The 15,037-nt window shown below is 37.0% G+C and overlaps 1 protein-coding gene across 3 annotated transcripts in view; it reads left to right on the plus strand.

Moving 5' to 3' along the window:
- ATRNL1 (attractin like 1) overlaps nucleotides 1-15,037 on the plus strand; it is a 442,299-nt gene that overhangs the window by 320,088 nt on the left and 107,174 nt on the right. For all 3 annotated transcript variants that reach the window (XM_083866025.1, XM_083866026.1, XM_083866027.1), the window contains one exon: nucleotides 6,662-6,769. In XM_083866025.1, coding sequence (XP_083722151.1) covers nucleotides 6,662-6,769 — 108 coding nt within the window. The remainder of the gene's footprint in view (nucleotides 1-6,661; nucleotides 6,770-15,037) is intronic.

Below are 15,037 nucleotides of genomic sequence, written 5' to 3' on the forward strand. Positions count from 1 at the left end.
ATTTGAAGGAAGTTTCACACTGTGACTATTTCACTCATAGAAATGGCAGTGTGTTGGTTTTTCAGTTGTTCTTTAGAAGACGTTTTGAAAGCATTATTTATGTGGCACCATTGTAGATGAGAGTTCCAAGGGGTAGTTTGCACCATACAATACTTGACTCTCTCTTTCATATTCTGAACTAATTTTAAGACATATTTTAATATATTCATTTATAAACAATTGTCCTTAGGCAAATACAAAATGTCTTCTGTGGAAACATTTCAACATCTATAATTAGTTGATCTGGTTCTTTTCTCTGTACACAGAATTACTTTGCAGAACGAGCATTTTTAGAAATTTTCTGTCAGCTGAAAATGGCTGTGTTAGCTAACAGCAAAACATTCAACAGTTTGCCGAAAGGATTTTTTCAACCCACTCGATTAGGGATAAGAGCAATATTCTGGGATTAGCAAGGCCTATTGAAAGGCTTGAGTACATCTTTAGGAACCTTTGAAATGTTTGTGGTTACAGATCTGTGCAAATGCGCGACATGGATTCGTCATGATCCAAGTGAAAGAGATAATAGGATTAGGTCTTGTTTAGCACTTCTTACATTTTAAAGCAGAAAATTTAATTTTGAGTTTATTATTGATTCTTAGCACCCAAAAAATCTCCCCATCCCAAAATACTCTTTAGGGAAAAGATATGAAGGACCAAACACAACTTTGTTGTAACATGATCTCCCATAAATTACTGGCATTATCCAGGGTGCCACTTCCAGTGTTCTAGAGATGGGAATTCTATTCCAGTATCAAAAAGTTCCAAAAACTGAAGTCACAGCAGATTCACATTTTGCTCTTTGCTTGCTAATGTGCAATACATTAAATATCTGTTCCTTGGATCTAGCAACAAAATGACCTTTTCAGGGCTCATCTTTTTTTCTCAATTTTGATTTGTTCAAGGGAAATTGCAGACGACTGGTATTTGGTTTCCAAAAGGGATACATAAAAACTTGACCTTTTGGAACTGTTATTTTTTGGGGATGTGTACACTGTATTTTAAGTATGTCTTAGCTGTTGTTTGCTGGACTATGTCTAGTTTAAATAACCCTTCATTTTATTCACTATAAAGCTAGGACAAAAAGTATAACTCCTCTCATTTTTTTCCCATGACAGACCTTTGCACACGCCTGACAGCACCTTTTCTTCAGGCAATTTTAAAAGAAAGTGACATGGAATAGGCCCTGGTATCTCAGGAAGTTTCCACAGACTCTATTTTGCAGTGCAAATAGCACGTTATACCACGTCCATCATTGTAATATCCCATTGCCTACCTGAATGCACTCTTGTGTCAGGGCACTTTCCACTTAGAATGGTGGGAAATGAGGCAGAGGGAAATGATTGTTTAGGAAGTTCATGATGGAGGGAATGACCAAATTCAGCTTGTCAGACTGCTGTCAGAACTATGGCTATTCCTGCTGCTTGGTTTCCTATGCCAGCTTTTATCCATCTCTTAAAATCACTGTACCTCATGCAGTCATGGAATGGTGAGCTTGTTTCACCAAAAACCCAACTAAACTGTGTAATGACTGTGATCTGCCTTTCCAGTAAAAGCAGCTGGTTTGGAAATTAACCAAGTCAAATAGTTTATTCAACATGTAAATGAGAAATTTGCTCTCCTTTACAGCCATATAAATTGCCAATTTAATCTGAAGAGATTTTCAACACCAAGAGTTACAATGAGAAAATTTACAGAGAAGGCAAGCTTTGTCTTGTGCAAATTAAAGTGAATAATCAGAGCTTCATTAAAATATCACTGTGTATAATTCAGTTTGAAAATGAGAACTTAAGATTTGGGAAGAGAATTAAATTGTGTTTCTAACTAAAATATCTGTGATCCACGCAGATGTGTGTAAGCCCATGTACGTTACTTCTGTTGATTGGATGTGGCAGTAAGAACCTTCAAGAATATTCAATGAATGGGTGAATTGCGTTGTTTAGAGAGGCTCTGGTTTTTCAGGGCTGTCCATTTACACACAGTCTTAACTTTTCTAAGCCTTGGAGCTTGTCAAATGCAGTGTGATCAGAAATTCGTCAGTGCAACTCTCCGTGAGGTTTTGACATTTTTTCTCCTTGCAAATACTTTTCGTATAAAACTCAGTTTTAATGCATGGCATTGTTAAAGCTTCTGTTGTAGCCTTTGGATGTTACTCACATCAGCAGTTGACAGTACAGAAGCAGCAAAGGAGGTGACCAAGTTGTAACTGCAGACAAGTCAGAGCTGCAGGATGAATAAGCAGAACAGGAATTTCAAATTAGACATTTGGAAAATCCTTGTCACTAGGAGGGTTGTGCAGCACCGAACTAGACAGCAGTTTTCAGAGAGCTGCAGAATTACCATTTTCCTGGTTTTCAATACTCACCTTGACAAAGTCATACATGTCCTAGTACCACACTGGTAGTGATGTGATCTAGGAAAAAATCCAAACCCATCTAAGATGTGAAGGAAGAAAAACTAGAAAACCTAGGCAGTTGTTGCTGTTAAAATAATAGACACTTTCCCACCTGCCATACCCTTATTTCTGGAACAGTGTAGTGAGACTTCCTGGCTCTGATTGGCATTCAGAAGTCTCCTGAACATTTTTTCTGGTGTTTACCACCTCTTACTCCTACCCCAGTGTCCAGCTGCCCATTGTGACCCTGGGTGTGCACACTGGTCAGTGCACCCTTTCCAGCACACTCCAGGCTCCTTTGGTTGCCCATGGGCCACAGGAACTCATTAGAGGTGCCAAGCAGCAACAGAAAGATCTTTGATAGTATTGCTCTCTTCGTCCTATTATGGCACTAAAATGGCCTCATCCTTTTCAGCTCTCCTAATCTATCAGTCTCTCAAGAATGTCTGCTACTGTATAACAAAGAGAAAGCACACCTGTCCTAGCTCCTAACAACTCATGTACTTTATTAGATTTTTTTTCCAATTAAGGCTTTTCCAGGGCAGTTATGCTGAAAGGTGAACAGTATAGAAAAGCAGTGCTAGTCAGAACAGTATCCAATTCCACATGAGAGAGCAAGTCATAAAGAAAAAAAAGAAAAAAAAAAGGGAAGTGAAAAACAAGCAAAATGGTAACATTTTCAGAAATACAAAAGACTTGAAACATGTCAGCCTGAGTTTGCTGAAATATTGTATTCTATTAATGTTAACTCACTGTTATATGTATTTTGCATTGAGTGTTTTATTGTACATAAATACAATACAGGCATTAAAAATATTTTGAAAGTGATGTTATCAACCAAGAGAAAAAATATCAAAACATTTCTACTTAAATAAGAACTTTGCAATGAATACATTTCTTTATTGTAGTGCATACAAGATGCCATGGAACGTTTTCATTTACTCTGAACTGCATTGATCAGAGGAGTAGTATCCCCCATGAGATTTTTTTTGATCAATGGTAAAATTGAATTTCATTCCCAGGCAACTGCTTTCTTGAGATAAACTTCTAGATGGGAAACCAGGTCCCGTTTTGAAATTCATTTTTTACTAGGACGCCAAAACTCAAAATTATCATAATCTATGGGCTAAGATGTTCATGCAGAATCATCTGAAATGTATATTTCCATGACAGGGAAATAATGATGCTAAAATGGTTGGATTTTGAAGAAATGTTTTAAAATTATATGGGTGTTGAATGAGAAATTGACCTAATTTGTAGTGTCCTAGCATCTTACTGTTCTTCACTGAAGACAGCTGTAATTCTGTACTTTATATGAAATACTCTCAGTAGGATATAAATTAATACCTCAGAATTGCTGCAAAATAATAGAGATGCCTAAAAAATTAATCTTGTCAATAATCTTGTACTTAATGAGATTTAAAATTATGGTAGAACTTGAAATTGGTTGTCTGCTCAGTCAAATAAATGCTCATTGAATTTCTCAGCCCTATGCTGATAAAATGATATTTTTAATTTCCCATACTTAAAAGTGAATATTTAGAGATGTGCCCGCATTCCAAATGCTGTAGATTAAATTTGTGATAAAATATTCAAATATTTCATGTTAATACTATCTGTTTACCTGATGTCTCCAAGTGTTACTGGAGAAGTGTGGGGTTGAGGGGGGGCGGGTGTGTGTTTCTGTGATTTTTTCAATTCAGTAAAGTTTTTGGACTTGAGTATATAAAAGTAACAGCATTGTAGTTTCACTTTCCACTATTCCATGTTTATTCTGCCTCAGTTGTGATGAAATCTGTGGGGGAATTTTGTTGGGGTTTTTTGTTGGGTCTGTCTTGGCTGGGAGGGTAAGGAAGAGCTTTTTCACTCTTCTCATGAAACACATGTTCAGAAAGTTTCCCTGTTCCTGCCCTGTGGGTGAGGTACAGGAATTCTCCATAACTGGAAGCTCTAGAACTTTCTCCCAATATTGGTACATGGGCAGCTACAGATAGTGTGGAAGTCAGTGACCTTTTCCAGCCACAAAACTGATTTTAAACATCATAATATCTTCCTGTACTTCTCCTCACTGCATCTTGTTTTTCCTATCCTGCACCTTACGGAGAGCTTTAAGATGATGAAGGGAAAGCAGCAGTTTTGAGTAAAGCACTTTGATGTGCAAGTGCTCAGCTGCCAAAATCAGCAGCGCTTTATGGGCAACCAAACATTTTAAAGTTCTCATTCTTGTTTACAGAGCTAATTAAGAATCTTTGTAGTACTCTTTTCAAATGGCAGACTATCAAAATTACAGGGACTGTCTTGTGAATGAAAAGGTTTTGCTGAAAGCCAGGAGAGGAGAGGGAGAAACCTGTCCTTAAACCCTGTCCTTAAAAACCACAGAACATATCGAATATACATTTGTTTTTATCTACATTAAATAAATCTTTTAAATAGTAGTATGTGCATTTGGAGCATAGGTTGTTCTGCTTGTTTAAGTATTTTCCTCAAGCAATTCTGTTTGTTTAAAACAGTGTTTGGTTTCCCATTAAAAAGTAAGCACTTGCCAATAGCTCTGCAGACTTAGAATACTGTAATGAGTTCCATGTGGCAAGACTGTTCTAATAACACAGTTTTCTTTAATTTTTTGTTATTTTAAGAGGAAAAAAGAGGTACATATACTAATTTTAGGATGTAGTGACTCAGTATTTTATACTTTAAGTTTTTGTGGTCCTTGGTAAGTTGTTGGTAGGACTGGAGGGCCATGGTCGTTCTTTCCAGCTGTAAAATCTTTGAGTAAATTGTATTGATGCAAATCAACGCTGATGTAAACCCTCAACAGAGACCACCAGCTTCAAGTTGAAGTAGAGGGTTAAAACCATAATTCTTAACCATCTAGATATTCATACTTGGCTTTTATTTATTCTCCATATAAAACACGCAGTTTTGCCCACAGCCATATTGATTGCCCTCTTGGTGTGATATACTGGGAGGCCATTTGTGCAGGTGCCTGCTGACAAACACACTGCATGGCTATAAAATCCAGGCCTTGGGAATGTACTGGCAGTGCACTGAGAGGCAACTGTTCTGCTCTGCTTTTAATGTTACATGTGTGTCTCTAAATTTCTATAGACAATCTTAAAATGCAAGTTGAGGCAAAATGCATAAGAAGCACTACAAAACGAGCTTTGTAACAGATCTTAAATCAACAGTGTTTATTAGTACTGCCAGCAAATATTTGCTTGCATACCTTTTATTATTTCAAAGGATTTTATGAACAGTATGTCACAGTGCTAGTGTCATTTACATTCAGACAACACTTTCTAATGTTTTAAGCTTTCCAGAGATAACAGGGAGAAAAACGTTAAGAAAATGAAACAAATCTTTTCTAATAAATCATTTTTGCAAGCGTTTTGTCTCTTCGAGATGCTGTGACATCCTGTTCAGCTGGAGGAACACACCACTTGAATTGCACGACTCATTCACCTTAAGTATTTAATAATGCTTTCATTAGTTGCACTGAACCAGTGGAGTAAGATCTGTAATATCTACTGCTGGTCATCATTTTTATTCATCGTGGTTTAATAAGCATTATAATTACAGACTGAGGAAGAAATATGAGTTAACTTTGTGGTTTTGCTTGGGAATTCTGTGCACACTGGTATGATTGGAGGGGATTATACAAGCTCTGTGAGTGTAGCTGAGTGCATTCTATAATATACTGGTGAAGAGGTCCCAATCCTGACACATTATTCTTCATATGAAAGTAACTGCAGAAAAGATCCTGCATAAAAGTGAGTCCTGACACTATTAGCTCCATCTGGCTTAGTTGTGAAATATGAAAATTTGAAGGCCAAGTGGACTTGTTTTTGGCAGGTGTTCTAATGCAGTCATTATCAGTGGAATTAGACTTCAACTATTTTTACCAACCATTTCCTATATTTGCTTGCAACGTACACAAATAGCAAAGTTATTTAGAGAGAACAGTCAGTTAGGGAAGCTTTCATTTGGAAAGTTTGTCAGAGTTCAAGCTTAAAGGCCATTTGTAGGCATCATAACCTTCTGTGCTCATTCCTCGAGTAAATATAGATGGTGATGATTATGATTTAGTATAACTTTCTCACTTCGATATCACAAATATGACTGTGTGCATGCTGTTTGCATTCTTATGCTTTATTGGGAAGTATGGTAGGGCAGACTGATATCTGGTGCATTTTTTAATGTTTTGTTAAAACATCATTTTTTCCTCATCAGCAACTTATGCGGGAGCGACAGCAGATGGCCAGCCGCCCCTTTGCTTCTGTCGATGTAGCACTGGAAGTAGGAGCTGAGCAAACAGACTTTCTACGAGGGCCATTAGAGGTAGGAACAGTGGTGCTGACAAGGGACTGTTGTGATTTGCATATTTATATTGCCAGTCTCACCTGCATCTGCTTCTGAAACCAAGCAGCATCTGATTACCCAGAGCTGACAAGTCCCAGCTACATGTGTTTTGTCATTTCCAAGGCACAGATTTTTAATCTCATGACACAAGCTGTACCAAAAGCCACTGGAGAATCTATTAGCCTGGGCTCTGGGTGACAGTTAGCTCACCTGGCAGTCCTCTTGTGATGGATGTGAGCTGAAGGAATGCAAGACTCGGGCATTAAGGTGGCAGCAAATGTCATGCTCAGTCCTTCAAGTACGCAGTGCCATCTAGTTAACATCTCTCTTAATTAACAGAGATTACAACAAACAAACTAACTAGAGCACCTTGGAGTAAAAATTCAGTGGTGTTTTATACACAGGTTTAAAGCATACAGACTGTACTGCATGGTTTTGTTTGCAGGAGATGGCTACGTTACTGCATTCTTTTATTGCAAGTGCAGTACATTGAAAAAAATAGTAATTTGCAAAGCAATATGATATTGGAATGGTGTAATAATGCATGAAATGGATTCTAGAAGTTTCACCTGAAAATAGAGGGAAAATTACAATATGTGGATAATAATGAATATCTAATCTAGATTCAGCTTTTGGGAGATGATCCTCTACTCCTTTAACTTTATTTACAATATTGTGTTTACAGTTATTACTTCACCCTCTTTATGGTGGGACCTGGGAGTGAGGTGTGCTAGCTCTGAAATCTTTCAAGATTGTACTCTTCATTGCTGCCAATTCTTAAATTCAAAGCTTCTCTTACTTTTCTCAATTACCAATCTCAATGGAAGATTAAATACAGTCTATCAAACCTCCAAGGTTCATAGAGAATGAGCAATGTGAAAAACAAAAATGTAGCAGAAAGAAAAAGATTTAACTCTTGAGTACTTATCAAAGTGAGGGTCTCTGTCCTGCTGCTGCACAGGAAGTCATCCCAATTTTTCTCACTGTCACAATTTAAATATTTGGAATAGATAGTGAGTAAAAATGACTTCTTAAAATCTCTTTTAAGAAGCTGTGGCTTTTTCTGACCTAATATTAGACCCCTTGCATTCTTGAACAAAACCACTTCTGTCTCCTCTCATCTTGGAGCAGAACACCTCTCTAGTTCCCCCAGCTGAGGACATGTTACACTGCAGTTAAAAGTTAATTTTTTTTTCAACATGATTTTGTTGTGTCTGCACTGCTATCTGAGAAGATCTTTGTCTGTTTTCTTTTCAAATTGTGGTGGTGAATGGAAGATGAGGCATCCAAACTCTAATTTTGTACATACTGATTATTTAATTAAACTTTAGAAGTAAACATCACAAGTTAATTGCTACATTTTCTTTATCATGCCTTTTGTTTAGCACTAAAAGAGGTAGATCCTAAAATATTTTAATTATATTTTACAAGTTTTATTACCTTCTTTTTTTCCTAGCCAAGCATTTTCTAGCAATTGTTTAGAATTCAGCATCCATGGTGGTTTTTTTCCTAATTAATACATAGTTATACACAGAATGAAGTCCATTCAAGATTCCCTCAGAATTATAATATACTGATCTATATCAAAAAAAAGTGTTGTGCTGAGGAATAAATGAATGTGGTTCAAGTATTGATTGTCCTTTGGTATATATTCTGTAAAATTAAAGGAGCTATATTAAGCTTCTTCGTGAATGGACACTAAAAGTTTTAGTTGCTGTTCTGTTCATATTCTGCTCTTTTGGACTGAGGGGAATCCAGGTCACACATTTCCAGGATGCAATGCTTAAGAACAGAATAGTATGAAATAAACTTCTTTTTTTTTGTATTAATTTAAACTCATGAAACAACTTTAATAATTTTTTCATATCTGATTCCCATTGAGAGGTTTAAAGCTGGAGATCTTTTGTGTGAAAAGATGAGGATATACGGTAACTTCAAAATGTTCTGCTGGCATTGCAGAGATCTTGCCCTGATATACCAGGGGTTCCAATTTTGATGACGGTGCATTGCATTCCCTCTCCTCACACTTTTATTGACATCGTGTGTTACTCGCTGATACTTTGGACATTGTTGTTATACTTTTATTGACGTTGTAATAACTCCGACACTTGCAGTGACACCACATTGATCCCTGGGCCCTTTGGGCACTGTGTAATGTCACTGAACTCTTCCAGACATTGCTGGAAGTCTCCTGTTCAGGCTGCACAGTAAAGCTGCTGTTCATTAATGTCACCTGCCTCATGTGGTGGCGGTTTTGTACAACTGGTGTTCTGCATTAATGCTGATGCTCTGGTACGTGGCAGTATTCATGAGACTGCATGTGGTAATGCCAGGATGCTGTTTGGTTTAACAGCTATATTTTACATTTATTTGTAAATACCCATAGCAGCTGTTTCACTGTAGAGGTTTAGTTTGCAGTTGTAAGGCACTTATTACTCAGTGTTCAGAAAACCCCAAGAGTATAAATACTGTTCTTAAAATGGTTGCCTAGTTTAGATACTTACAATACAACTGATAATATTTGAGTCTATTTTCAGTTAGCAGCAATTTGCAACAGATTAAAATAAAATCTGAAAACACTACAGAGGAGAGTTGAATCTCAGTTATTTTGGAATTTCTATCAATCAGTCTCTCTTAATGTTTTCCCAACAAAGTGACAGTATCTCGATATTAACTCCTTCAAAAAACTTTAATCTGCATCATATTCCTCCCCTTCCTTGCTGTCTGAGTGGGTTTTTAGGCATTGGCAATAGCCTTTGTTCTTACCCATTTAAACAACATTATTTATCAGTTTTTACCTCCTCAGGCCACCTTTTACATGAACAAGTCTCATCTTATTATCCATTCTGTCATGTTGGCCTTGTAACAACTTTTAAATCTTCTATTTTTGGTTTAAACTTAACACAAAAGAAAGCAGACTTTATTTTTCCCTTGCCCTGCTCCTCACCTGTACCACACCAACCACTGCCTTGCCCATGATACTGATGTTAGTGTCTCAATTCTAAATGGACCAAGCAAAACTCACTCCTGTTGTGCCATGATATTCAACCCATGCTAGTCCTAATCTGCATCTTCATCTGCTTCTGTAATAATTTCCATTGCACTACTGGGAAGTGATGAAGTCTGGATGAGCCCTTACAAGGAAGATGAGGCTGGAGGCAGGACATCCCTCACTCCCTCGTGGGGAGAACAAGAACAGTCTAAAGTTACTCTGGTGGAGAGGAAGGCAGTCTGGAGGGCAGTGACCCTGGATCCAGTGCAGCTCTGGTGAAGTCACTGGTGACCCAGGGGAAGGTAAAGGGAGAGAGAGAATTCCCCTTGTCAGCAGTAGCACACAGCACAGGCTGTCAAGGACAGAGCCAGAAAACAGCAGAAGAACCCTGTCCAGAGAGTTTGAGAACATTAGCTATTTTGTGATACCACCATAATTTTTTTCAGTACAAGAATCATAAAAAAAGTCAAAGTAGCATCATAGATCAATAGATACTCATTGCTGAGCTTCTTGGCACTCAGTGCCCTCAGTGTTAAAATGTTTTTTATTCCTTTCATTTCTTTTTTCCAGACATCTGAGCCATTTCCAGACTTGGTTGCTTTTTACTTCTCAGTATATACCAAAAGCTAAATCATTTAGGCTCTCTTCATATTCTAAACCTGCTTTAGGCAAATTCTTTTTTCCCTAAAATGTGAATCACTTTCTTGAAGAGTTTCTTCTACTGTGCTGCTGACAGTCATTTCCATTCATCTGTATATTAATTGAGAAGTAAAACAATTTCTTTTCCTTTTTGCCTAATTTCTGGGTTTAGTTTTTGAGTTTTTTTTTTTGGGAATGGGGACAGGTTATTTCTTTAGGTAAACTAAGGTAGACACTGCTGTAAATGCTTCGTGTCTAGTCATGCTAAGACTCTGAACAGCAGCATCTACTGGAGTAAAGACAGGCGTGTATTGCCTGCAGAAGAACCAAATGCAGATTTACTGCTGTGATGATCATCCATTTGATATATTTATGGTACTACTTGGATTTATTTTTTTTTCAAATCGATGTTATTTCATAATTATTTCTGCAGAAAAGCACACAGTAGATCTTTCAGTCATTTTCCCATTAAATTACTGCATTTCCCCTAGAGTTGTCGTAGAGATTAGACCATCCTCTGCTTCTGACAGGGTGTGATGATGTCGAAAATTTTGAATTTCAAATAAAATCTATGTTTGTTTCTCTAGCAAATAGTGTTCCCTAGTGAGTAATTGTGATGCATTAAATAAGTTTTGAATTTCAGGCACTTTTGATAAGTATTAAACAAATATTGACCATTATTTGTCATTTATTTGAGTAAATAATTGGAAGGTGTGCACTGACACAAGCAGCTATCATTTATACAAAGAATGACTGCTGGAAATGAGAGTAACTTATCAAAACACATTAAAATCCCATAGTAGAGATTTGTGGAGTTAAAGTAATTGTAGTATATATTAATATGTTGTGCTGCTGGCTTCTCTTGCCAATAAAGAGACTTTTTAGCTTGGTTTACAAATAAATCTTGTTAAGGTGGGTTCATTTTCCTATATAATTTGACTAAGTCAGTGAGTAGTTTTTGAAAATGCAGCCTACCTTATTTTGAACAAAATAACCTACTTGTATGTTTCATCAGCATTGCACCTGTGTTGTGTTGATGACATAATGTCTAATACAAAGGAACAGGTTCTTCCCAACTCCTTGGTACAGATCATCAGCTTTGCTCTTGCTATGCTCAGTTCCTAATAATAGTCTCAGTATCAGAGGATAGTTTCACTGCCCTTGCAAAAAAAGCAATGATTTATCTTAGATAATGGTGATTTTTTCCCTTGAATGGTCACCTTGTTTCCAGTTACCATAAAGTCAGTATGTATTTGGCAACAGGAACTATCAAAGGCCATTGTATTTGCACTTCGTGCTTATTGGAAAGTCATGTCATAGTCTGGAGCTGCTCACTGGGGGACCGGAGGAGAGAGAATCTAGATGAGAACAATGTGAGCAATCAGAGACTTAGAAAATATAACTACAATGAAAAGTTAAGGAAATTGGAGTAAGCTCTTTAAAGGAGTCCAAATAATAACTTGTAGATATGCAAAAGATGAACAGCAGTCAGGAGGGCAAAATTCCTTGCATGCGCTGCAGGTGGCAAAAGTGTAATGGACTCAAATTGTAGTAGGGGAAGTTTAGGAAGGTATCAGAAAAAGCTTCTCATAATAAAACTGAATCACTGAAAGCAATTGCCTGGGGAGGTGATGGAATTTCTTTTATTGGAAGCTTTTTAGAGCAGGATGGACAAACATTTCTCAGGTACCATGTACCATAGCTGCATTAGATACCTCCTTTCAGCTCTGTCTTTATTATTATTCTGATTGCTCCCTAGCTCTTCCTTCTTCAACTTCTCTGAAAATGTTCCATTTCTGTTGTTTGAACACCCTAATTACCTTCACTGCAATGTTAGTTTTCTGTTACTGAATATTTATGACCCTTCTTTTCGCTTTTGCTGTTTTATTCATTGACTTACATCCTCAGTTTTCTCCTAAGATCAGAGACTGTTAAGTCACCTCTGACCCCAGCCTCTCCCTGACTGTGGGTCTGCCAAACATGATCTCCATCCTTTTTGGATTAGCTTCAGTATTCTCTTTGAAGAAATTATTTTTTTGTCTTAACAAGTGCATTGCCATTTTTATGTCTTTCAAAATCCATGCATCCTAGAATACTAGATCTCAAGAGGAGAATCTGTATTGGATCACATTTTCTGCATTTCTGTATTGCTCAAAGATTGTGTTAAATTTGCTGTCCACTGCCTCAAGAACTCCATTATCTTGTGCTACACTTTGGCTTTGATGGCTCACTGCCTTCTCTGCCCACTCCCTCAGTAGTGTTCATCCAGAAAACTTTCTCCTGAGCTATTGAGTCACTTTATGTTAAACCCTACTTTCCAGTATTTTTTATTCTTTGTAAATGATCGCTTCATATTATGTGTGTGTGTTTTTGTGATAGTATGTACAAGGGATGTTATATCACCAAAATTCACATCTGGTGGTTTTTCCACTAGAGAAAAGCATTTACCCCAAAGCAGAGTTGTTTGGTTTGCACCACCTCCTTCGTTATATGGAATAAGATGTTTAGATTTCACACTATTTTGCTCCTCATTCAGTGGTTATACACAACAATTGCTCTGCCCAGTTACATGTCTTTAGACTTGGATAAAGTTTTTGTTGCTTCACTTAAAACGTATGTCTAGAAACGTGTGAGTGTTCTGAGCCAATAATTCAGAACAAATACCTCACCTAGCTGCTCATGCATACTGGTCACAGCTCTGATTTTTGTGTGTACTAAATCAATGTAAAATGTATAGATGTTCAATTTGTTGCACAGAATTACATTTGCAATATTTTGAGATTTCTGAGTAGTATTTTTCTTTGGCATATGGGAAAGCTAAAAATAATCTGAGAAATGCTGCCTGGAGTAAGCCACATTTTTTTTTTCATACAGACCATATTTGTGTGTGCGTGTTTGTTCTTAAAATATACACGAGCACCTCAAAACCTGTTGATGTTTTGCTTGAGTCCTTAACTTAGTTTTTAAAAATTCTATATCCCTTCTAAAGTGTACCAAGTCTCTAAATGTGCAAAGAAATATTTTTAAATCCCTATGTTCTTTTCTCTGCTTCTTTATTTCTGTCCTCATGGGCAAACAGGTGTTGTGTGAATGTGTGATGTATGGCATGATGTATAGGAGGTTTGTCTAGATGGAGGTTGATGTCCTAATATTTCACCCTAACAAGAGAGTAAACCTTTGCTTATTACTGTGTGAGCTGTAGGATCTGTAAATTCACAATTAGTGCTGAGAACCTGATTTTGTGTGGGGTTTTTGATAAAAATTTATCTTTCTGCTTCACAAAATGCATTTGGCACATGTACTGCATAATCAGATGACAACAGAAATCGTTTGGATAGAGATATATGATTTGTGTTGAACAAAATTGCAGAGAAATTTCATGCTCAATTTGGGGAATTTTGGCTTACCAGCAAAGTGTAGGTGTTTCAGTGGTATTTGCATGCTGTGAAATAGAACTCTTAAATCAATGTATTATGCATAATTGCATATCCAGAGTATCAAAGTAATTATTCTGATTGTTTTCAAGCTGAAGTGTTTATATGTGTCTGTAAATGTTATTAATAATGACACTGTACCTTTTAATAAATTCAATTTTTGCAACATCTTATTTCATAAAGTAGACAGGTACAAAATTCAGCAAATACAAAGCAATATTTATATACTTATATTTACAAGTACCCATAGGATTCTCCTTGAGCAGGGCTTGGTCCTGGAAATCTTGCTTTTACATATGAAACCTATGACAATGAAATAGGTCCAGAATTATTTAAAGTGAACATACCAAAGCATGGAAATAGTTATGCTATCAGAATAACTAAAAAGCACATAGATGGGAATATGTCTCTGTGTACTGGACCTTTCTGTACACCTGATTTACAGGCTGCTCTTTGCTGGCTGCTCTTTGTAGTTACGAGTATTTTCTTAGTACCTCTTTTGGTTTTAGATCAGAAGTTATTTTTTAACTTTAAAGTAGGACATTTTTGTCTTTAAAAGGAAAGAGGAGAAGAAATAAATACAGAAACTATAGCCTTTCATCAGCCATTTCCCATGTTTCCTAGTAGAACTGGGTAATGGAAGGTTCTGTTTGATATTTAGCAACTTGTAGTCCTTAGCTCTGCTTCAGAGACTTTACCTTCATGCTTGTTTCTAGCTCTGTGCTCAAGATTCTGTTCTACCTTCCAACAATTCCATTGAAACTGCAGCAGACACAACTGCACTGCCTGGCCTTTTCTTCACAAAACTTGGCAACCTGCATGTTAGGCAGTCGTGTAAATTATGCCAGTTTTCACTGAAGTTTTATCATTCTATACCATCCCTCAAACTGGATTTGTGCCTGAAATGAATATGAATTATTTGTGTAGAAGATGATGCCCCTGCTCTGGATGACTCAAACCTCACCCAAACTTCAGAGAGCCATCCAATGTGCCATTCAACACATCCAATGTGTTTTCCATGACTATTCAACCCAGCAGCCACCTTCCCACTTGGTTCTGTCTGCTGTGTGTTGGATATCATAACTCTGCAATTTCTGGTTGCATGGTGGCTCAATTTCAAGAAAAAGGATGAAACTTGTTTCCTTTTATGTAGTCTTTGAGCCCTCACTGTTCTGCTGTCTG

Source organism: Zosterops lateralis (genome assembly GCF_965231275.1).
Source record: "Zosterops lateralis genome assembly, chromosome: 8".
Taxonomy (NCBI): Eukaryota; Metazoa; Chordata; class Aves; order Passeriformes; family Zosteropidae; genus Zosterops; species Zosterops lateralis.